The sequence below is a fragment of the Gopherus evgoodei genome, chromosome 13 (genome assembly GCF_007399415.2).
Source record: "Gopherus evgoodei ecotype Sinaloan lineage chromosome 13, rGopEvg1_v1.p, whole genome shotgun sequence".
Classification (NCBI taxonomy): domain Eukaryota; kingdom Metazoa; phylum Chordata; order Testudines; family Testudinidae; genus Gopherus; species Gopherus evgoodei.
In genome coordinates, this window is record NC_044334.1 from 24,546,887 (window position 1) to 24,571,162 (window position 24,276).

At 53.0% G+C, this 24,276-nt stretch overlaps 1 protein-coding gene across 6 annotated transcripts in view; it reads left to right on the top strand.

Moving 5' to 3' along the window:
- Positions 1 to 24,276, top strand: part of NOS1 (nitric oxide synthase 1) — a 147,549-nt gene extending 123,273 nt beyond the window's left edge. For 5 of the 6 annotated variants that reach the window (XM_030582994.1, XM_030582996.1, XM_030582997.1 and 2 more), the window contains exons 17-29: positions 1,083 to 1,199; positions 3,489 to 3,663; positions 4,944 to 5,082; positions 6,255 to 6,333; positions 7,591 to 7,784; positions 8,453 to 8,622; positions 9,585 to 9,795; positions 11,271 to 11,358; positions 11,848 to 11,969; positions 12,756 to 12,904; positions 13,568 to 13,762; positions 15,058 to 15,176; positions 15,965 to 24,276. In XM_030582994.1, coding sequence (XP_030438854.1) covers positions 1,083 to 1,199; positions 3,489 to 3,663; positions 4,944 to 5,082; positions 6,255 to 6,333; positions 7,591 to 7,784; positions 8,453 to 8,622; positions 9,585 to 9,795; positions 11,271 to 11,358; positions 11,848 to 11,969; positions 12,756 to 12,904; positions 13,568 to 13,762; positions 15,058 to 15,176; positions 15,965 to 15,980 — 1,774 coding nt within the window. In that variant the 3' untranslated portion in view covers positions 15,981 to 24,276. Of the gene's footprint in view, positions 1 to 1,082; positions 1,200 to 3,488; positions 3,664 to 4,943; positions 5,083 to 6,254; positions 6,334 to 7,590; positions 7,785 to 8,452; positions 8,623 to 9,584; positions 9,796 to 11,270; positions 11,359 to 11,847; positions 11,970 to 12,755; positions 12,905 to 13,567; positions 13,763 to 15,057; positions 15,181 to 15,964 lie in introns of those variants that run through there. The other variant, XM_030582998.1, reaches the window with a different exon arrangement.

The following is a 24,276-nucleotide window of genomic DNA, read 5'->3' on the forward strand; positions in this document are numbered from 1 at the left end:
TGGCATTCCAGCCATCTTCTTTTTTTTTTTTTTTTTTTTTTGCTTCGGGCAGCAAAAGCCTAGATCTGGCCGCGGCAGCAGCAGGGCGTTGTGTGCGGGGAGCGCCCTGGGGCTACTGTGGTTTGCCCCACTGGGGAGCAGCGCCTGCACCTTGGGCTGGGCAGGTTCCAAGTGGAGGACACTCGGGCTGGGGGCCGCCCTGTGGGGCACGCTGAGCTGCCTGCAGGTGCCGCAGGGTGGCCACCCCCCAGCACTGCAGCTGAGGCTGGGTGAAGCAGCCTAAGCCACCCAGGGACTGTGGCGGGGCGGCCAGAAGAAGCAGCAGCAGCGGGGCCATAGAGGGCAGGGTGCTGCAGTGCAGGGCCCACGTCCTGCTCCCCGGCACTCCACTCCCTCTGGGGTTACCCTGCCCCGGCTCCTCAGCCCCCTGCCGGGGTAGTCCCCTGGCTCTGCCCTCCCGGGTCCCAGCTGTTCCTGGAGGCAGGAGCCCTGACTGGAGGGACCCTGGGCTGAGGTGCGGCCTGGGAGCCCCGCTGCTTATCTCGACCCTGCCAGCGCCAGACTGGCTAGAGGCGATGGGGGAGTGGGCAGAGTCAGCACTGGTGGGGGGAGCTCAGCGCTGGGGCGGCAGAGGGTGCGGGGGGTGTGAGGGGGAGTGAGAGCCCAGGGCTGAAGTGGGGGGCAGCCAAAAATTTTTTTGCTTGGGGTGGCAAAAAACCTAGAACTGGCCCTGGGCGCAGGGCTCTGCTGATGCCATGGTTGAGCCAGGGTGGGTAGCCAGGGCTTGTAACAGACTCGCTTCCTCTGTGCATCGGGCGGCATGTAACATACATTGACAGTGGATTGCACCCATGTAGGGAAGGGAGCACAGCTCCCTGCTCTGCTGTCAGCATCACTAGCAGCCTCCCCTGGGGCAGACAAACAGCAGAGCCCTGAACTCTGGCCCTTGCTGGTCAGAGCTGCCCATGCTGCACCCCAGTTCCCAGCACTCGCCTGCCCATCCTACCGCTGGCCCGGTGGCCCAGTAGCAGGTGTAGAGGTGCCGCGACTGACATAATGCTTGCTGTCATTGATGCTTGCAGGAGCTACAAGGTCCGTTTTAACAGTGTCTCCTCTTACTCGGATGCACGGAAGTCTTCGAGTGACGGGCCCGAAGCCAGGGACAACTTTGAGAGCACAGGGCCTCTGGCTAATGTCAGGTGAGCAGGATGGAGAGGGAGGGAACTGCTAGCTTCCTGAGGGCTCAGCCTGTCTCCAGCAGGCAAGGAGAGAGAAGGGACACTGCAGCTGCTGCAGAGGAACCCGTACCCCATGTTGTGGGGCCTGCCTGCCCTGTAGCGCACTCTGCTGGCCTAGTGTGGCACTCGAAGCACTCCCTGCCTCAGTTTCCCTTCTCTCTGGGCCCCTTAAGAATTCCGCAGAGTCCGAAAGGGTGTAAGACACAGTTCCCCTGCTGGGTTATGCTTTATTAAATCCCCAAATAAACTTGAAATAAAGTTTCTCCCTTGGGCTCAGTGGTCGCAGAGCCACTGACGCTGTCCTCCTCCTCTTCCAAGCTGTGGGCTCTGGGAGCTCCTCGTTCTGGGAGCCCCTCCCTGGAACTGAGCCCTGGTGGCTTTTATCTGGCTCAGGTGCTTGTTGTTCAGGTAACTACCGTACCTAGATGGGTTCCTTCCCCTGAAATTAGCTTGGACCGGGGTCCCATTATGGGGGCCGGCAGCTTCATGACACCTGCCAAGCAGTCCTGCAGTGCCTCACAAGTGGTGAGCACAAACCTCCAGGCAGTCTGTTGAGAACCAGGGCCCAAGCCCCAATTTGGTTGGGAGTTCTGTACTTGGATTTCACCATCCAACCACCGAGTGTCAACTCCTCAAGCACTGTAACAGCCCAGCCATGCAGCCCCGGACTGTCCCCTTGGGCACTCCGAATCCTCCGTCTTGCCACCCAGCTAAGCCTGCCTCTGTGATTGTCTCACACCAACCATCACAGCGCTAGTCAGGTTACGCCCAGTCACTTACCCTGGGTCGATTGCACCTTACTTAGATCTCGCACCAAAGACAACGCATGATACAATAACAATCTAGAGATGTATTGTATTATATAGGAAATAAGAGAGTTATGTACAAGGTTAAAGCAGGTAAACACACACACACAAATGAGTTCAAGCTTAACTTTCAAAAAGTAACAGAAATGTCTATAAGAAGCAAGCTCTATGGGTCCTCTAGGGCTGACCCAGGGTAAGCACTGGGGCTCTTTGAGTTATGCCTAGTAACCTTTGCGCCCCAGAGCCCAAGCAGTATAAAGAGAGAGTTCCTCCTTGTTGGGACTTTTTATTCCCTTTCCCCCTTGCGCTCTGAGCTGCAAACCCCGCTGATGGGAGGAATTCACTGTCAAGACTCCTCTTCATAAAGGGGGGAGGAGAACAATCAGCAAAGTCTTTTATCCTCCTCCGTGTTCCACAGTAGTCTGGTGTTGATGGGCCTGGCTTGTTGGCCAGGACGTAGCAGCTTCTGTTGGAGATCAATACGTCACACTAGCTCATGTCTCTCTCCTGTCTGGGGATCTGCAGTTACAGAGGCTCACAATGCAGAACCCTCAACTATTACCTTAGAACGTGAGCTACATCTGTTACGAGTGAGATTAATGCCGGCAGCAGCTCCCAAGCATTCCGTAATGTCTCAACACATTCTTATCGTTCTGACACCTGCTTTAGCAATACCACCACCCTGGGGAGCCAGACTGGCTTCAGCTCTGTATTTGCCAATGTTCAGTGGAGACCTGGGGGCCTGGGCATGAGCTGGCACCTGGTCTGCCGGCACCTGGTCTGCCAGCACCACAACACCCTGTAGCAAAGATCTCCTCTAAGCAGCTATGCAACAGGTAAATAGCAACCAGCTCCCTGAGCTAGCCTGACTAGATGTCTCTGTTATATTCACCCACTTCTCTTGCCTGACTTGGTCAGTGCGCCCTGATGCCCTGGGTCCCTAGGAGACTAGTCACCAGGCAACACCCCAGAACCAGTAGGACTAACAAGCTGTGACTTTCTGTGCTTGGTTCATCTACATCCCATAGCCGTGTCAGCTCTGGCTCAGTGCTCTCCAGCCTCTCCTGCCTGCCACCTTGCTAGCCAGATCCCACCAGTCCCTGCCAGGCAAAGCCAGCCATGCCCCTGCTGCCCTGGCATGGCCTGGCAATGCCCATGGTGGTTGATGCACCCGTGGCTGTTTCCTCCCAGAACTGGTGAGGCACAGTTGCCTCTGGAAGGCTTCCTCCCTTGGTTTCAGACAGGGGAAGGCTGAGCCCTGATGTCCTGGTTTTGGGGGGCCGGAGGGCTGCAGAGGGGTTTCAGTGCCTCTCTTTTTTGCTAGTGCTGCTGGGCCCGCAGGCTGGGCAATGACATGTGGGTGCGAGCCGGGAGACGCTGCCCGCTCTCTCTCCTGTCTCTGCTGTCATCCTCGGGTAGCTGCAGCTTTCCGGTCTGCTTGCAGGTTCTCGGTGTTTGGCCTAGGATCGCGTGCCTACCCCCACTTCTGCGCCTTTGCCCGTGCCGTCGACACCCTGCTGGAGGAGCTGGGAGGGGAGCGCATCCTCCGCATGGGGGAGGGGGATGAGCTCTGTGGCCAGGAAGAGTCTTTCAGGACGTGGGCCAAAAAAGTTTTCAAGGTAGTCTGCTTCCTTCGTCTTTGGGAAGGGGCACGGGGAGATCAGAAGTGGGCAGGGGGAAAGGGCCTAGGAAGCTGCCATTGGGCAAATCTGCTTTCAGTTAAAGTCGGGCCTGACCTCGGTCCCCAGCACCCTGGCACACTGCAAGTCATTCGGAGTTCACAGCTTTAGCTGTCTCTGCTCTTTGTGAGGGTCCTGCAGCAAAGCAAAGAATCAGAGACCTGGCTCCTCAGGCCTCCTGTCTGTGCACCGCAGCCCCCGGCGGCCTAGACAGGGCGTGGGGACCAAGCTGGTTCGGGTGGCCCAGGGGGCAGTTAGGAGCCCCTCTAGAGCCCTAGAGCAGAGCTCAGGATAATGCGGCGCCTTCTCACTGGGCTGGGGTGTCTTTGAGGGTTTGGAGGAGGTATCTAAGTGCATTCTGGGAGGTGGGTCTGGATTGTGAGGCACCCAATATGCCGGGTGTTTGGACCCTGGGTTTTGGTTCGGCCAAAGGAGAGGAGCCCTTGGCCAAATGGGGGTGTGAATCCAGTATTGCCAGCCCCACATGTTCAAAAATCACGTCAGGCAAAAACAAATTGGAGACCAAGTTAACAATAGTCAGTGCTGAGTTCCATTTACTTGTCTTCGGGTTCTTGAGCCATTACTGGTCATGGCTTTAAGCTTTCCTCCACACCATAAGGACTAGAAATTTACTCCTTTTATTTTTAAGGAAAGTTCATAGTCTCTTTTAATAAGCCAACTCCAGGAGCTGGGTCATTAAAGAGAAACCTCAGATATCATGAAACTCGTGGTCAAATCACGAGAGCTGTCGAAAGAACCTGGGTGTGGAATCTGGACACCTTCAAGTTCTGGAGGTGGTGGGAACCAAGGCTCCAGTCTGGCCTATTATAGAAAGAAGGGGCCAATTCAGATTTCAAACACCCCAAACTCTGGGGTGATCAGAACTGGGCTTCTGATTTAAGCCCATGTGCAACTGAGGAGGGTGAGTTCTAGGGAATATCCCCCGTGTGTGTGCGTTGGGGGAGAGGAGGTGATGTTCACGCTAACAGGAGATGTGCCCATGCACCACTGGCAGAACATCCCCTGAGATGTGCTGGGGGAAAGTCACATAGCCTCCAAGCATGGTGCTACACCCTAGCCAGCGCCATCCCGCCCTCCCTTCCATAAGCATGTGGGTCGGTGTTGGCTGAGAGCAGGCGGTGCCACCTCCTAGGAGCCAGGCTGGGCTGAAGGCCTGGCTGAGCTGGGGGGGTCCCCTGACAGCCTGGTGTGTGCTGCAGGCAGCATGCGACGTGTTCTGCGTGGGAGATGACGTGAACATTGAGAAGGCCAACAACTCCCTCATCAGCAACGATCGGAGCTGGAAGAGGAGCAAGTTCCGCCTGACCTACGTGGCTGAGGCCCCCGAGCTCACACAAGGTATGGCTGCTTGGTCACCGGGGGGGCTTTGAGCATGGGGCAGACCCTGGGGCAGATTACAATCCTTGGGGCCAGTGGTGGGCTTACCTGGGGGAAGGGTGCAGGTCACCCTGGATGGAGTTCTGCTGACACCCTCTCTCTGGGTATTTGACTCTCTTGTCCATATCTCACCCCCACCCCAGATGTTTCCTGTCTCTGCTCCTTCTCCGCTCCCTCCATTCTCTCCCTCCTGCCCTCTTACCTCCCTCCCTCTGGTCCCTTTCTCCTGCTCTCTTTTCTTCCCATATCCTTCACCCGATGTCCAACCCTACTGCTGGATAGAAAACTCCCCCTTGTCCCTGTCCCTCCAGCCCCCATTCAACTTCAAACCCCTCCCCTCCCTCCAAATAGTGCATTGTGGCCTGGGAGGAGAATTCCACTGAAGTGCTGTCTGGTTTTGCCTCTTCACCACCCGCTCCAGCCACAGTCAGGGTAGGACGCCCACGCTCGGCTGGAGGAAGGGTCTGGAGACAGGTAGCTGCTGGTCTCTGGAGCTGGTGGAGGGCCTGTACCAGGGTAGTGGTAGGCTAGGGCAGCGCTGAATCTGACCTACCTGCTGCTGCCTCCTCTTGCAGAGCAGACATGCTCATTGCTGAGAGGAAGTGGAAATCCAGGAGCACTCTACGCCACCTGTTTAAAACTCTCCCTCCCATGGTGTAGCACAGAGTGGGGCAAACCCACTAAAACACAGTGCCATGGTGTGGCTCCTGCAGCTGGTAAACGCAGCGCTGCCTCAGCTCCTCCTGAATTCAGATGCCCAGTTGCCAACCAGATTGTGTGGCTGGCGAGAGAAATGAAGGGTGTGTGTATGTGCATGCGAGTAGTGGTTATTTCTCCATCCCCCTGGTTACCTACCTGCTGAGAGCAGGGAGCTGCTGCAATCATTTGCTCCTTTCACATGGCCCCGAAGGCTCCCTAAAGCTTTCCAGCAAAGGCACCGTCGGTCTCCCATGGGGTGGAGCAGGAAGGCCCAAGCCAGGGCAGCCCTAGATTCACTCGGCTGCTTCATGCCAGTGCAGGTTCTGAAATGCTGAGTGTGGTGGTGCCCAGCCAGACGCTGGGGGCAGGGTTGCAGCCAGCCTGCCCTCTCCAGTCCCCGCCACTTTCATCTGATTGAATCTTCTCATCTGCAGGTCTGTACAGTATTCACAAAAAGCGAGTCTATGCCGCCCGGCTCCTCACACGCCAGAATCTGCAGAGCCCAAAATCCAGGTAGGACTGACAGCCACACTTCTCACCCATATATCCAGGAGGCACACACACAGTCTGCTCTGGTGCATACACATGACACACACACCCAACTCTCTCCAACTTCTTAATTCCAAGCTTCTCTGCTATCAATTCGCCAGGCTAGACCTAAAGTGTGCCCTGTGTTACAACATAAGAACAGCCAGACTGGGTCCATCCAGCCCAGTGTTCTGTCTACTGACAGTGGCCAATGCCAGGTGCCCCAGAGGGAGTGAACCTAACAGGCAATGATCAAGTGATCTCTCTCCTGCCATCCATCTCCACCCTCTGACAAACAGAGGCTAGGGACACCATTCCTTACCCATCCTGGCTTACAGCCATTAACGGACATTAAAGTCCTAGCCTTTTTAATCTGCAAACCTTACTTCTAACTTGGTGGTGAATGTTTCCTAGCATCCAGCATAGTGAATCCTCTACGGGTATCTCAGGCATGCTCCTGTCTGTGCAGACCACCTCAAAGTATCCTCAGCTGTAATTGCGTCTGAATATGCTTCACCTTTGCTATAGTGGTGGAAGAAGCCATGAACTTAGCGCTGTCCACACAGGTGGTTAGTTCGGTACAACTGCATATGCACCACACCCCCACGTGACATAGTTATACCGAAGTAAGTGTGTAGTGGAGAACTGGCCTCACTTCCATGTGCTTTACAACAGTAGGGCCACATGCACTTCAGTGGAGTTTCTTCTCATGGGCACCTGTGGCCCACTTCTTTGATGTGACATTCCAGAACAGTACATGGGCTTCTGCTGCTAGCGCTGCAGCCGGTCAGGGGCTAACTGGTTTCCCTGAGACATTCCTGCTGACACCAACCGTGCTAGTGCCGAGAAAGGGGCAGGGTGCTGCATTCATGGCATGACAGGCAATGCAGAAGTTCCACAAAGGACAGCATTGGGCCAGCGGGCTCAGCTTTCCAAGCTGGGTGCAGAAGAATGGCTCACAGTGGAGAACACCATCACAGGAAAGTGGGGTGGGAGGCTAGGTCTGAACAGAGGGCAGATTCTTTCCTAAGTGCCCGTTCTTGTTTCCTTTTTGTTAGTTCAAACATACGATCGTCTGGGCAGACTCTGGGCTACTCCTGTGCCCTCCTTCCTGCTCCTTAGAAAATCACACCTAAAGAAACAGCTCCCAGAGCTGGGCCTTGTTAGCACAGGGCTTACAGCTGTCCAGAGGGCTCGTCGCAGTGCTGGGTTTGTTTTGTTTTTCACCCCCTCTCCCTGCAGTCGGTCAACAATTTTCCTGCGACTTCACACCAATGGGCAGCAGGAGCTGCGCTACCAGCCTGGAGACCACTTGGGAGTGTTTCCAGGCAACCACGAGGACTTGGTCAGCGCCTTGATGGAGAGACTTGAGGATGCACCCCCAGCCAACCAGCTGGTGAAGGTGGAGCTCTTGGAGGAGAGGAGCACAGCTTTAGGTAACCAGGACCAGCACAGACACCCTGATTGGGGCCAGCTGGACCCCATTCCCCGCCCCCCTTGCAGAGTCTCTGGGTGCCATGTGGCTCCTAGCAGGGGTTTATTGGACCACATTCCCTGGTGCATTCCCATAAGGACTGTAGGGTTTTAGCGCTGGTTTTAGCTTCCTCGTCATGAGAGAGTGTCCCCAGATCCACAGCTGAGCTGAGCTGCACTCTGGAGCTGCGGGGTGCTCAGAGCAGCCGTGTCATGGAAGAGCAGGGCCATGGGGGGGGTTTCTGTTCCCTCTGGCAAGCTGAAACCTCTTCACGTACCTAGGATGCGAGACCTGAACAACTGGTCCCTGGAAAGTAGAGTTAAAGGGTGTTGATTGGCCGGGCACACTGAGCTCTCCCAGACTGGACATTCTATGGGCCTGATGCTCCATTGCCCGGCGCTAAGCAGGTGGTAAATGCTTTCTCCCCAAAGCGATAGAAAACTGGGAGAACCAGATGCTGTATCATTAGTGTGGCTGATTGTAGAAGGTGAGGACATAGCGAGCACCAGGAGATCATGTCAGTCTCTTCTTTCTAGCCCTTCCTCATTCATTGTCTCCCACTGGAGTCAAAGCCTTCATTGGCTTGCCCAAGGTGGACTGGCAGCATTGTATTGGATTCTCTCCCATCAGGTGTCATCAGTAACTGGACGGATGAGAACCGCATCCCACCCTGCACCATCTTCCAGGCATTTAAGTGCTACCTGGACATCACCACGCCTCCTACCCCTTTGCTGCTGCAGCAGTTTGCCTTACTGGCCACCAGTGACAAGGAGAAGAAACGTCTGCAGGTCCTTAGCAAGGTAAATTTGTAGGTCTGGTTGGCAGCCTCTTCCTAATGTAGGAGGTTTACTTGTCCCATGCTTCTGCTTAACCTTAGACAGTGGTAACGGGAGAATGCCCCCTCCCCCTAAAAGAGAGAGAGAGAGAGAGACGGCTCCCTCTCGATGAACATTCCACCTTTCTATCCGCCTCCTGAATGTCTTAGGATGCATCTGGCTGAGGAAAACAGCTTGTCTATGTAAACTGTTGTCAAAGACTTGCCTTCTCAGATCCTCGAGCCGGATTCCACTGCAGTCCTGGGTGGTTCATACAGAAATGCAGCCTGTGGATATTACATGTCCCCAAGATGCATTCTTCCATCCTGATCAACGTGGTCTCCCACACTAGCTCCTTACCCAGGACTACTGACACAGTTTAATGAGACACCATCTTTGCACTGATATAATCCCCCTCCTGCCCCCAACATGCTTTGTGCTCAGTGAAATTAACCTCGCAGCTCCTTGTCTTACAGAGGAGGGTTCTGAAATTAAGTGATGTGCCCAAGATCACACGGGGAGTCTGTGGCAGAGCTGGGGATTGAGTGTACAGCTCCTGATTCCCTGTCCTGATCTCTAGACCCTCCTCCCCCGGAAATCAGCATGGGCATCTTGCGCCGCTATTGCTGTGTCTGTGCAGGAGAGCGTCTGAGCCCGAGATCCCTTATGATTGTGCGGCATGCTCGTCGTATATTGGGAGAAGCTCGGAATCCACTGAAGGCTCTGTCAGGAAGGTTTGAGCCCTGAGGAACAGGCCCTAGGACGGATAGCAATCATGGCTAGAGCCCTGGGTGTCCCCGAGCCCTGTGAGAGGCAGTCGCAGGCATGCATCTTGGCATCCCCAGCCAGAGCTCTTTCCTCTGCTCCACCCTGCCTTGGGGCCCACGTGATGCAATGGGTCTGGCCTAGAACAGGAGCTCACCTGTCCTTTCCCTCCCACACTTCAGGGCTTGCAGGAGTACGAGGAATGGAAATGGTCCAAGAACCCCACCATAGTGGAGGTGCTGGAGGAGTTCCCGTCTGTGCAGATGCCCTCCACCCTGCTGCTCACCCAGCTGCCCTTGCTGCAGCCTCGCTATTACTCCATCAGCTCCTCCCCCGACATGTCGCCGGACGAGGTGCACCTCACCGTGGCCGTGCTCTCCTACCGCACTCGAGGTACCATGCCAGCAGCGCTGCAAGGGGCTCGTGATTTGCGTGGCGGCGACCGGCTAGAGCCATCCCATAGCATTGTGCTAGGTGGCCACGCAGATGGGGCCTTCATCTCTATTTGCATTGTGGGAGGTGGTCATTAGCATATGGGGGTGTGTATGTGTGTTTGGGGACGGGGGAATCTCTCCTTAAAACCTTGCTGCCTGTTCACACGGGGCTCCCTCGGGGTAGTGCTGGGGGCTGTGGCAGCCAGACGCAGCAGCAGAAACTAATAGCTTTCCAGCTCCTCCAGGCCGCTCTGCACTATGCAACACAAAGGCTGTATGCCCTTGTCTTGGCTGCCTTGCACCAGTGGGTGGTGGGGAGAAGAGACTTCAGATTGGCCTGCAGGGTGGATTGACCTGGCCCCCTCATGCAGGCATATGTCTCTCTTGCTTCCCACCCCTGGGAAGCTTATAGAAATGTTGAATGTTCATCCTCCATACTGCCAAGCACTGGTGTCTGCTTGCATTGGCAGGAGAATATCGGGGTGGCACAGAAGCCTATTACCATCTTCTCAAGGGGCATGGGAGGAACACTAGCTGGGGAGGGGGGATCCCTGGTTTATAAATCTCCAGCAAGAGCCTGTGGCCAAGGTTTCTTTGCAAGCACTCACTCAGCTGGAGACAGCGCTGGAAGGTCCCATTTGGCCCTTAGCAGGGGGAGTGTGTTATGGCCACAGCAAAGTCACAAACTGCCCTGCTCCAGCAAGTGGCACCTCCCTGATGTTTGCCTGGGGCACGGGTCAGCAACCTTTCAGAAGTGCTGTGCCGAGTCTTCATTTATTCACTCTAATTTAAGGTTCCGCGTACCAGTAATACATTTGAACGTTTTTAGAAGGTCTCTTTCTATAAATCTATAATACATAACTAAACTATTGTTGTATGTAAAGTAAATAAGGTTTTTAAAATGTTTAGAATCATATAAGATTAGAGTTGGAAGGGACCTCAGAAGGTCATCTAGTCCAGCACCCTGCTCAAAGCAGGACCAATCCCCAGACAGATTTTTACCCCAGTCCCTGGGTTTAACAGGCCAGTGCTCAAACCACTGAGCTATTCCTCCCCCAAGAAGCTTCATTTAAATTTAAATTAAAATGCAGAGCCCCCCAGACTGGTGGCCAGGACCCAGGCAGTATGAGTGCCACTGAAAATCAGCTCGTGTGCCGCAGGTTACCTACCTCTGGCCCGGGGGAAGCCAGCCTGTCCTGAGCGCTCCAGTGGTCCAGCCTGCCCTGAAAAGTAGAATTGGTCCCAGGGACCACTCAGTGCCTCGCCATTCTGACCCCAAGTCACAGGTTGGCTGCCGTTAGTGCTGACGTCGCAGTGAGGTTTGGGGAGAGCATTTTGCTGGGTGCAGAGAGGTAAATGGCCAGGGCATTCTCCAGCGATCCATTCAGCAGTACCGGGGCAGGGTACAGACCCTCTCCTCCTTTCCTCTCCTAGATGGGGAAGGACCGATACACCACGGGGTCTGTTCCTCCTGGTTCAACCGGATACAGGCGGATGAAGTTGTGCCCTGTTTTGTAAGAGGGTGAGTGGCATGGTCACTGCATATGGAGTCCCCGAGAGCCAGGGAGGGTTTAGACCATTCCAAGAGAGACTGATCCGTCAGCTATTCACAGCAAAGAGCCCTTGAATTCCTGTCTGGAGCCCGTCATGTGCGCTCACGGCACTAACGGGGATTTCTACTAACGACCTGCCTCCTCACCCTGAATGGTGGAGGGGCTGAGGCCATTCCATACAGCAGTCTGCAACAGCACCGTGCAGACAATGGGGTGGGGGTTGGTACCTGATGCCCCTGAACAGCCAGGGGTCACAGAAGAGAGCGCAGTGTGAACTGCAGATGGGCCCTGTTACCATGCGCTCTGCTTCAAATGCCACTTTTTGCCACCGCCTTCCACACTCAAACTTCTGCCCTTGCATGCCTGAGCTCCATTTCTACCCCCACAAGGATTTCATTGACCCAGCCTGGGCCTTGGCCCCTTAGGGGCATCACTAACTTTAGAACTTGTTTGTCCAGAGCTCCTGGGTTCCACATGCCACAAGATCCCCAGGTTCCCTGCATCCTGATTGGCCCAGGTACAGGAATCGCCCCATTCCGGAGCTTTTGGCAGCAGCGGCTCTTTGAAATCGAGCACAAAGGTGGGTCTGAGGTCTTGAGCCTCTGGTAAGTAAGGGGGTGAGCGAGTGCCTGCACAACATCCTCAGGGAACCCGAGTGTAGTACCCTGCCTGAGTGCATGCAATCATGTCCCCCTCCAGTGGCTGGTCCTGGTAAGGACTGGAGCCTATTGCAGCTAATAGAATTGCTCTGTTAGCTCCAGGGGTGTGTGTTTAGTGCTAGAGGCATCAGGCTGAGTGGTAGCTGCTGTGGTGTGTGCATATGTGTTACCATGGCTGTTTCACTCACTGTGAGATGACTTAACATAGAGCTGGTCTGACATTTTTCCACTGGGCTTTTTTTAATGAAAAATGTCATGAATTCTTTTCTTTAGATTACACTTCATTCCATTTTCCACAGTTTTTCAATGAAAAATTAGATTGTTTAAAAATACTTTTTTATTGCAAAAACAAAAAAATGATTTTTTTTATTAAATTTCCCACCAAAAAATCCTGACCTGTTTCACCCAGCGCTAGTTACTTGGGACCCTGGATCCATGCTCCTGAGGAGTTGCACAATCTCCCCAAGTATCTCCTCTCGGACCTTCTACCCTTCCCCCTCTGCCATCCGCTGTCCCAGGGAACAGAGCTACACATCCAAAACAGCCTCCCTCAGAGTGCACAGAATGGCTGCCAGGAGCAAAGAGGGAATCCAAGCACAGCATTTGCCCACTCCGTGCAGGAGGGTGTGTGCGATCCCAAGCTTGGGAACTGGGGTGCAGGGGATGGTTTCCGTGACTCACTGCTATCCCACCTGTCTCTGCTCCAGCACTGAAGCCCTGTCCGATGATTTTGGTCTTTGGGTGCCGACAGTCCAAGATCGACCACATTTACAAAGAGGAGACCCTCCTAGCCAAAAACAAAGGCATCTTCAAAGAGCTGTACACAGCCTACTCCCGGGAACCAGACAAACCAAAGGTAACCCTGCTCTATGTTCAGCCCTGAGTCGCCGTGACCAGTCGCTAGGGGAAGGGTCCAACCTCTCGTGCAGTCACCTGGAGGGATTTGCCTGCACTAGTTTGAGGACATGATCTTGGCTCAAGCTTTTCACAGCTCCGTGGGCCAATGAATCTCCCGTTTTTAAGAATCCCCAGGAAGGCAATTACAGCACAATTGCCCTCAAACTCGTTAACCAGCCCTCTCCATCTCTCTCACTTTCAAACAAGACCTAAAGCCACTGGTGGACATTAGCAGTCCTCTGGCACTTTCCCCTAGCCCAGTACTGACTCCACAGCCATGGCTGGGTCCCACTGGGTCTCTGACTTCCCCCTGAAGGTACAGTCACACTGGACCCTGCTTTTCAGGGGTGCTGTGCAGCTGGGGAGTTCCACTGACTTCAGCTGGAGTTTCTGGCACTTGGCACCTCCAAACATGCAGGCCTGATTGTCTTCAGTTCCCTTCCCAAAGAGTTGTGCAGCATTGCCATGAGTTGTTAAATGGCTGCCGTGTTCCACCCCAGAGGTGGCTGCCCTGCGCTGATGGATGGAGGGGTGAAGTGACTCCTGTGTGTAAAGCTGGGCTGGGCCCTTTGGGAGCTGCGAGTGACAGGCGCCGTGCAACGTCCATTCCTGTCTCCCCCAGAAATACGTGCAGGATGTGCTGCAGGAGCAGCTGGCTCAGTCTGTGTACAAAGCACTGAAGGAGCAGGGAGGTCACATCTACGTATGCGGGGACGTCACCATGGCTGGGGATGTCTTCAAGGCCATTCAGCGCATCGTGAAGCAGCAGGGGCAGCTGTCGGTGGAGCAGGCTGGCGCTTTCATTAGCAAGCTGAGGGTGAGTGGGCCCTCCCCAGCCTGCCGCAGGGCTCAGCGCAAGCTTGGGCCAAGGGCGTCAGGGCTTCCTCTTGCACAGTCACTGATGATGGGGTAATTGCGGCCACGAGCTCTGGGAGTGGTCAGTAGGCACCACCCCTTCCAGCCTCCTGACCTGACTTTGTGGGTCCAGATTCTCTGCCCAGCTGTGCCCTCCTCTACCGACCCCCCAGGCCCCCTGGCTTGCCAAAGGAGCTGGGGGATGGGTGAGCTACTAACTGCAGCAGGCCATAGGGGTTTGGGACTTGCCTCAAATCTGTAAATCTGCAGAATGGTTCTTGCCGTTACCAACCAGCCTAGGCCCAGCACAGGGAGTGTGTCTGCACAAAGGACTGGTTCCCGGAAGAATTCTTGTCCGTAATCTGCTTCTGCAGATTAACCCCATTAGCCTTGTCCACACTAGCACTTCACCTACCACTGGCCTAGCACTGATGAAGCTCCAGTGCCAGCAAAATGCCAGTACAGGCTGCAGTTCTGGGTCCTTTTGCAATGCTGGCTCTACCCAGGAGATGTCTCTGGAACAGTAGTCAATGTCCAGCCAGCTAATAGTCTTTACCCACCATGCATGTTATTTACCTATCTAAAAAATGGCTATAGTGTCATCACTGTAATATACAAATATAGCAAATCTATGGCCACCTAGTACTGCCTTCATGGTTGTCAGATATTGTCTAATACGGCCATGCAGATCCTACTGCTGCATAAGCACAGGCCTCCCACTTGAGCTAACAGGGAAGCTCCTCTAGTTGTTAGCAATGTAGGACCTATGACACACAGTTAGACAGTTCTGATTCCATCCAGTGCAGGGCACTGGTCCACATGCATTGCAGTCTGTTCACTATGGCAATGTTCCTGTTAGGCTGTAGTACAATCTCCAGTTCCCCTGGGCTTTCTCTCTCTTCCTCTATTTTTTAACCTTAAGGCATGTGAACAAGTAGCCATTTAGAGAGGCAACCAGTGTAGTGGATACTGGACAGAGTGCCAAGAGACCTGAATTCTATCATGGCTCTGCCCCTGACCTACTGAGTGATCCTGGAGAAGTCACTTCCCTGCTCTGTGCCTCAGTTTCCCCTTGTAGGCTTTTCCTTTCTTGCCTATTTAGCATGTAAGCTCTTAGGGGCAGGCACTGTCCCACACTCTGTTTGCACAGCACCTCCCACCTCAGCTAGCATCTCTAGGTGCTACAGAAATACCATAATAATAACTTGCGCCTACACCTTTCTCTCAGTGCCATGCCTCTGCTGTCCTTGCTTTCAGGATGACAACCGATACCACGAGGATATTTTTGGAGTCACCTTGCGTACATATGAAGTGACTAACCGCCTTAGATCTGAGTCAATTGCGTTCATTGAGGAAAGCAAAAAGGACACGGATGAGTGAGTTGACGTGCTTATTTTAACCTGTGCTATTGTTCCTTGGACGCGCTTGGGTTGTGGAATAAAACTCGGAAGGATCGTTTTATTTATTTGCATGTATGAAGCCAGTAATAGCAGAGACAGGAACAGGCCTCTAATCCGAAAAGTAGAAACAGACAAAGCTGCAGTACAGTTTCTTTGAGAGAACAATCGACTCAGTGGGCTAAATCCATTCCAGAAGGCATTGCCAAGGTGAATCTGACCCATTGTAGCCACGAACACAGCCTTTTCCATACCATGAGCCCCTGGCAAAACAGACAGGCTAGAAAGCATGAGTGGGTGGGCACAACTGGAGCTGGTTGAAAATTTCCCAATGGAATAAAGTTCAGTGGGAACGTGTCAATTTGATGGAATTGGCTTGTTCTGTGGGAATGTGTCGATTTCGTCAATGGAAACCGGACCAGCTGGTTGTCAGGCTGCCTGGAACCCATGGTTCTCCAGTGCCTAGGCTGCACGCCTGGTAGGGGGACAAGCTTGCCGGCTACCCGGGGAGCCAGATGGCTGGTTCCCCAGCTAAGGGAGCTAACTGAAAACCCAATCCCGTTCACACTGAAGCCAAATGGCAGAATACCCATTGGGATCCAAGGTGGCTTGACGGGCTCCATGCTGAATCTCAGCTGGCTGAATCTCAGCTGGCCAGATGTGCTCGTTGCATTTAAACGCTAGCTGTCCCATGCCAGTGGGGGGACTGCAGGGCTACGCGTGGAAGGGAGCATTGGTAGCTAGTCATTCTCCCCTTTCCCTTGCAGGGTTTTCTGCTCATAACCAGAACCCCTTGCCCCAGATGAGATGCCAAATCAGCTGCAGCAGCAGCCACCCCCCTCCAGCCGGAGGGCGCTGGGTTTTGTATTTACACGGACACGGCGGCTCCTTTTCTGCGGGGCCTGCCCACGGAAAGTGCTCTGTCTCTCGTCCTGTCGTCGTGTCCCGATGATGATGATTTCTCTTTCCTTTCTCTGTCTGTCGTCCTGTGGCGGTTTCTTTTCACTCCTTGTTTCCCTCCTCGGAGTCCCCTGCTGAAGTGCGATGGCTTTATAATCCGCAGTGGCTCTTATGAAACTACATTTCTTCTTCTCTCGGTCCGACGAGGGCGTTTCGCGGCTGCATGAAATCACCACCTTCGTGATCATCTGCATTCTTTGGTGTTTGGGGGGGTGGGGCTGGAGCGGGGGGAGCTGGCTGTTCCTGATCGGGCAGCGAGGACTGGAGAGAAGCTGTTTTGCCCAAGACCCCTTTCCCCACCTTGACATGGAACTTGGCTGAATCGCTGCATCTTCCTCGCTTTGCTTTGGCCGCTCTGGGCCTGGCCCAGGGGGAAATTGGATGGAAAGGAAGTGCTGCCCTGCCCCCTTTCTTGCTGCTGATGGAGGCACCAGAGCTTTGTTCTGTTTGAGGGGTGGGGTTCGTCTGTGTTCAACGGGTAACAATTCACCTACGTGAGCTCTGTGCTGTTTGTATCCTCAGCCCCACGCCCTGCCCCCTCTTGGCTCTGTCCTCAGTCCTCTCTTGCCTGTGTGCCCTATGCTGATCCTGCTCGTGCAACAGTCTTCATGGGCCATGTGCAAGCACAGCAGGTGCAGGCTGGTGTTTCTGCAAAGGGGCAGCACGTGGGTGCTCTCTGGTCACGGGGAAGCAGGGGACGTACTGCCCACTCTGCATCCAAACCTTCCCAGCCTGCGCTGGGAGTTCAGGGTAAATGCAGCCAGCTGGCATGAGAGGGCTACAGATTAGCTGAGATCCTTGGAGGAAAGATTGTGACTCGGGCATGGGTTGCATCCTGTAGCTTCCCTGGATTAACAGGGTGCTGGCGGTGGGCACGTGAGTCCTCTCCAGCGAGGCAAGAGAACATGTAAGGCGACAAGGCTGGGAGGCAGAGTAGCTCTGAAGCCGTCTCTGCCCAGGTCCAAGTGGCACCAAGCTGCTTATAAAAAAGGTTGATAGGCAGCCAGCAAGTAGCTGCTGTATGGGGTCTACTGTGGCCATTCCTGACCCCTGGTGCCAGGCCTTCTGGGAGCCCCATGTAATGCCCCATTAAATGAGTAACAGTTGCCTTGATTACTCAAAGCATGGGAAGTCTGTCCTAGCGCGATCTTGTGAGATGTCCTTTCTCAGCAACACCACTCCCCACCCCCGCAGGGACTGCAATGCTCTCGTGGTGCCAGGCTGGCTGCAACGGGTGCCTCCACTCTGCAAAAAACCCCAAATCCTCTCCATGCCCCCTCTGCCTGCTGCATGCACGGTGCCATTGTTCAAACTGCACAAGGCCGCTGGGCCGGGAGCTCTCAGGAGAGATGGGGAGCAAGCCCAAGAAGAGAGGCACTGGTGCTGTCTAACGCCAGGCTCTGAGGTGCTGACCGCTCAGCTCCACTGCACAAATCCAGCCCCGCTCGAGACTTACAGGAACTGCTACAGAACTGGCAGCCCCCAAGGGTCACTCCCCTTTTCCAGGTAGGAACTCTGGCACCCACCCCCAGGCCGGATCTCTCTCTCTCTGTCAGGGGGAGGGGGCTTTCTCTAGTTGCCAGGTTGTTTGGGGGTGCCCTCGTCCCTTCCCCCACCTGCACTGTACATAGCCATCTGCTGGCTAGACTGAGGCAGCAATAGCAAACTGGTGCCTTCAGGTGGCACTGGACCCCCTCCTGCCGACAGCATAGGGAATTACTGCCGAAGGGGGTCAGGACTTGGCCACGGCAAAGGAGGTGGGTCCCCACAACCGCTGTCACCAAGGGGTTGTTTTCAGAGCCCAGGATCTGCCACTGCCTCCCGCTGAACCAAGCTTCTAACAAAGTGAGTCCAGCAAGGTCGGAAGCCTCCCCTGGCCTAAGTGTGACTTGGCAGCTGGGCTGCTCAACTTCAGCTCGTGTTCACTGGTCTCACGCTTCGCAGTGACCACGTGGTTGCTTTGGTTTTGCTGCCTAGACCCTCCAATGTGGGTAGGCGCTCGTGTGTGCTGCCACTGCCACAGCAACATCCCTGGTCTTTACCTTCCCTGACCACCACAGATGGATCTGACCCAAAACCCTGGGCCCAGAGGCCCCAGAGCTTTGGGAAAGCTCCGCTCCAGGCTTTCTGCTGCCCCAATCCATCTCTTCGGAGTATTTTGCTCAACTAGGAGTCAGCAAGACTTTAAATAGGGACGTGCACAAATGCTGCCACCTTGTGGTAATTTGCATGCACGCTGTTCTGTGAGGGTGGCCCGATGTGTTGCCCTATGAGGATGAATGAAGGTCCCTGGCTAAGCCCCTGTTCAGTTACGAAATCACGGCTGTAGTGTGATTATTCAATTTGCAGCAGCAACTGTATGCCCGCACCCACCCTGCTGCCTGGCAGCTACCCTGCACTTCCTCCGCAAGGACCACCGGGGGACATGCCCACAGCGCCGCTCACGGAGAAATGGATTCTGGGCTGTCCCACTGCACAGAGTGCTGGGGTGAAGGAGACCAGCCCAACAAGGGGGAGTAGGGGCTCCTAGCTACACTGCAAACCCCCAAGAAGTTGAGCCAGTTGCACCACCCTAGGTCCCTGGCAGGGGGCAGGTGTGGTTAGCTGCCGCGGTTACTAACCAGGTGGTGTGCAGGCATAAACCACAGCTGGAGCCATCAGTACCATATGCTGTTACAAAACCTGGTCGCTGTTGTGTAACCGGGGCCTAGGAGCTCTTTAGTGGGGCCGAGAGCTCAGGCAGGCACCGACCCTTCCAGTTGCATGTCCTGGTCCCCTGGGAGCCAATGGGAAGAGAGAATGGGGAGCGCATCAAGGGCAGAAGGATGCCTTTGCTCGAGATTGTGCCTCACAAATCTGGGTAGCGATCCAGCCCCTGGGGGTGGGGGAAGAGATGACAGATCCCTTACTCCGCCCTTCGCCCCCCCACCATCCCACACACTGGGGAAGATTGGCTCTGGATCCAGCTCAGACCAGGCTGACCTTTCTGTAAGGTGCCTGAGAAAAACCCTGCATCTCCCTTCAGCCCACTCCACACAAACCTTGGGGAGAGTTTGAATTTGGATCCAAATTTTGCCCCAAGCCCATCTTTCCTGGAAATGTCAATGCAAAGGAATGCCCAAAGCCGTGTCCTTCGCGTTCATTGCTGCTGTTCATTTTCCCATTCTGTCCTGTGCTCCTGTAACAGCCCCGCTCCGGAATGAGTTTTGCTGATACTGATGCTCCCTGTCTGTATCTGACAAGAGAGGCTGGCATTGGCAGAACGGGTTGTGTCTCCTCCCGTCCGATATACCCATGAGCCACGCTAAAAACGCAGCAAGTGCAGCCATGGAGGAGCCATGACATCCGGATTCAGCCTCTCCCATTGCTAAAGGCTGGAATTTCCCCGAGTGCCCAGAGGAGTTAGGCCCCCAAAGGCTGCTGAAATTAACTGTGAGTTGAGCACCCACGTCCCTTTGTTCTCTTTGATAATCCCAGTCTTAGAGAGCAAAAAACTGTGTTACGTCCAGCCTGCTCACCTGGTGCACCCAAGAGACAGGACAGGGATGGGGGAAGGGACAGGTGAGTAACAGGGAAATCCTACCATTGTGGGGTGAGTTGAATTCAAGGGCTCCAGAAGCTGTCATCAGCCTGCCCTGCTTGGCTGGGATAGTTGACTTTGAACAGGCCGGGCTGGCTTTCTAACTGAGTCCGTTCCATTTACTTTAGTAGCCAGTTTGCTCTCTTCACCTGCAAGGGTTTCACATGCTTAATTTCCTCCCCCAGAAAAGGGGACGTGATCCTGCTAATCTCTGTAATGCCACAAACACAGACCTTTCATCCGCCACCCGGACGCAGTTCAGCTGGGTGAAATGGGTGTGTATGTACAATAGATACATAGCACCTGGGTGGTGGAGAATGGAGATAGCCAGGCAATGGACTGAATGTATCTTGTGTGGTTGATGGCTTCGCCTGCCCTCTGTCCATTAATCCCAGTCCCCACTGGCTAATTCCAACACTCCAATGGACTGAGCAGCTCCAAACAGCCCCTGTAGCAACTGGAGAGTGGTCATGATGGACCAGTGGGCTGATCCTGTCTGGCAATTCCTGTGAATGGCAAAGACTGCCATCATCACCACCAAAATGCTTTGCAGTGCCTCAGCTCACTTCTTACTCCAAAGTGTTAACAGCCAGGTGGGTCCTTACTACAGCTGGTCAAGATGGTTTATTTGCAAATTGTGCATGAAAAATCCTCCCCATTTTTTCTGACCAGCTCCACTCTTTACCTTAGACTGACGAGCCGCTAAGCCTCAGCTCCACAGCAACCATCCCCAAGGCTTTGCCTCCCCACAGCAGCTGCTTGGAAGTTTAGATAGGAGGCAACATACAGGCCTGTCTTTATATTACAGCACCTTCGAGGAGGGAAGCAAATAACCAGATCACTTTCTGCCCCCAAATAATTTACAATCTAAGATGACAAGAAGCAGGAGTTGAGGACAGGCTGCAGCACAAGAAGCCTCTCCCCGCTATATTTTACCCCTAATCTATACTCAATAGTGATTAGTTATTGACCTCTCTTAATTCCCTATTTCGCTATTATTCCCCTCCCTTATCAATGCACACCCTTAGCCTCTTACCAATTAACCATCTGGCCTTCCTCCACCTCTCGCTGAAGAGACCTTCCCAGCATCCAGCCCATGCCCAGCCACACAAGAGGGAGGAGTAGCTCTTTAGTAAAGGTAGGTTCTGGTGATGGCAGTGGGACAGGAAGCACCTAAAGCTAGGAGGATGCTAATGCTCTGGGGACTTCCTCCCCTTCTAGCTGGCTCTCTCCAGTGATGATCCCAGCCCATGGAGAGACTGAGGGATGCAGGGAGCAAGGAACTTCACCTTAAAGAGACAAATTCTGCTCTCAGATCTGTCAGTCAATTCCCACAGGAATCAATGGCAGTCAATTTATACCCGCCTAAATGGCAGCAGAAGTTGGCCTATGTTCTGAGCCCCGTTCTGCAACCATTTACCCAGAGCGTGATGTGACTAGGAGGAGTTTGCAGGACCAGCTCTTCAGAAGCAGCAGCATGTACACACTGGGCATAATCTCTGTACGACACACATAGTGCACGAAGGCCTTGTTATTACTGATGGGGGGCAGAGGGGGTGTCTTTGCTGAGGTGGCTGTGGGCTTAGCCAAATATACCAGGCTAGATGCTAAGCTGCCATGAATCTAGCACCATTAGAGTGTGTAGAGTTGCTCTAATTTTCCCCAGTGGAGGATCTTCTCCAGGTTTGCTGATATTCTGAGAAGGAGAACTTTATGGTCTACGGTAATGGTGCTGCTACCATCAGGTACATAGATGTGGCTATTGCTAGAGTGAGATCTGTTGCTGGGTTTGGAATTATTATTATAATTTCTCAATTACTCACAGAGTTCCCTAGAAGCTCGTGGCCCTTCTCAGAACAGATAGAGATGGGTGGAGCGCAGCATGGCCCTGATTTTGCTTCTGTGGGGAGTTTCAGTGCTGGCATCAGCGCGAGCAGAGTTAAGGCTACGCTGAGTGCTTATGAAATCCCACTCCCAATCAACACTGCATTGAGATTACAGAATCTTGTGAGGTACTAAGAACCGCCCAACACCCATTGGCTTGAGTGGGAGACAGGGCGATTGTCACTCTGCAGCATCGGGCCTGAGGGCAGTAGCAGTTACAGCAATTACAGCTTTGCATGCACCAATGCATTATTTCCTAGTAATCTTGTTTCAAATCTACTCCAGGCTGTGAGATTTCAGCTCTGGCTTCTCCTATACAACTACCTTTATTTACTAAAACTTCAGAGATGATGGGAAAAGCTAATGTGATAGTGGATTTAAAGCGCTTTGTTCCAGGACTGAAATGGACTCTTGTGGGGTCAGTGTTTTCTGGGTTCTGCTAAAGATACAAGGATGGCATCTGAACTTTTTAAACATCACAGTACGTGCCTATCTTCTCCCCGCTGAGCCAGTGTTACAACATGGCCTGGACTCTAAAATGCCCCAGACTGGTGCTGTTGCCTATAAGGGCCAATGACGAGAAGCTGCAAAGCTCATTTCAAACGTTGTTTATCGACTGTCTGCTGGTGATACCTGCTCACAGTGACTTGCTGATCACACATGAGGGCACTTTTCTTTCTCATTCATGTCACTAAGTGGGGGCCAGATTGTGTGGGCACAACTCAAAGGCAGTAAAACCAGCTGTGTATGGGTCCCCCACTGGTTTAAGGGATCCCACAGGCCAGGTCTTTGCAGCAGCTTGCTCTGAATCGAGCTAGTTGGAAAATTGTCTATATGTGGAAAATTTTCAACCAGCTCTGCTTGGGAATGCAGCAAAAGCGACAATAAATGCAACAACTCCTGCCCCATTTGCTCCGGCGTTTACTCTGAGTCTGAAAGAAACGTTTTATTTTTTAAGTCATGTGTTCAAAAAATGTAAAAGTTTGTGTTTCCACAAGTGCCAGCCGACAAGCAGCTTTAGCTTTACTAATGAGGTTCCAGCCGTTTTGCATGTGTGTGAACTGCTCCCATCGATTCCAGTGTGAGCTGACTGCACCCATCCCAGGCTGTGTTTGGCTCCGCTAAAGAGTGCAGAGTTCATAGCAGAATCCAGTCACTTCATTTCAAAAACAACTGCAGCCCGCTGAACAATGCAAACCCAAAAAATTGGGACATTTTGTTGAAAATTTTCACGGACATTTCAAAATTAGACAAAGTTTTGACCAGCACTGTAGCTGGTCAAAAAACATGGCGGGGGGGGGGAAATTGTAAAAATGGCTTCAAGAGTTGGGGGTAGGGGGTTAGTTAAAATTCAATATTTTGTCCAAAACAAACCTTGAAAAAAAATTAAAATTTGAAAAAACATCTACCAACTTCAGGGGAAATAAAACAACTGTATCTAAATCCGTCTTTAGCTAACAAGCCAGCATGCCTCCAAAGCAGCCATTCATGTCTGTGTGGGGTATAGAATGGTGTATTAACAAAACTCACTCTAACGCCTCTGATGTAGGAATGCATTTCAGACCCTTCTTTAAATGAGGTTTGCTGATGTGCAGCCTTGAAGTGATGGTTTGAAAGCCAAGAAAATGTAGGGCAAACATCAATTCTTGTTACAGTGCTGTAAAATAGACAAATGTCAGGAACTTCCAAGATTGGATCAACTCCTGACCTGGAAGAAATAGCTTTCGCCCACTGGGGAAGCCTCTCAGAAATCCTGGTTTCTTATATTTTGAAAAGACCTGAAGATTGAGTTCTCCTTGCTTCTGGCAACGTCTGAGTTCTGGGCTGTATGTGGTTCCCCAAGAACAGGGCAAAAGCGCCTTTCAAGCAGGACTGGTTGTATGGCACTGGTTCCCATCTAGTTAGAAACACAGGCTGAAATTCTCCTAGCTCCCAAAGGATTTTGGGTGCTCTATTCCAATTCATTTCAAAAGGAATTGGGTATCCAATTCACTTTGGCAGATTTGAAAATCTCAGGTTTTTAAATGACTTGTCTCATGAGGAGCAAAGGCGCAAAAGTGAAATGGAGACATTTGCGAAATGTGACAAAGGTTTGGTGAAACCTCTACAATCTAGAGGCTTCCTGAATCCTCCAGCTGTCCTGGGTTTTCCCATGTTCGCTGGAACTCCATCTTTTCCAAATTCTCTCATCCTCATGACCCTTCCGCCTTCCCCTTGTAGCATTGTGCCTTCTGTTTATTTTTTAAACAACACCATGAGTTAAGAGCATCGGCTTGACTCTCACTTTGTGTTTCCTGAGGTGGGTGGACAGATTGGTACATTTTGTAGCATTAAACGTGATTCAAACATAGGTTTCTTTCTGAGGAAGGAGGGTGGGGATGGAAGTGGGAGTGAGGGTGGGCAGGTGTTGTATTTGATCATACCAGTGCTTTACGCAGTATGGTTTCCCCTACCTCTGAGCTCTCAATGCTGCTAAAATCTCTGCCACTCATACAATGTACTCCAGCACCTCTCTTGTGGACTGACTCCTGCTCTGTTTGCGAGGTATCCACACTGTTCTAAAGCATGCACCTCTCTGTATAGTTCCAATCTTTTGATTTTATGGAATAAAATACCTATGCCTGTTTGCATTACAGTCAAAATAAAAAAGTGGAC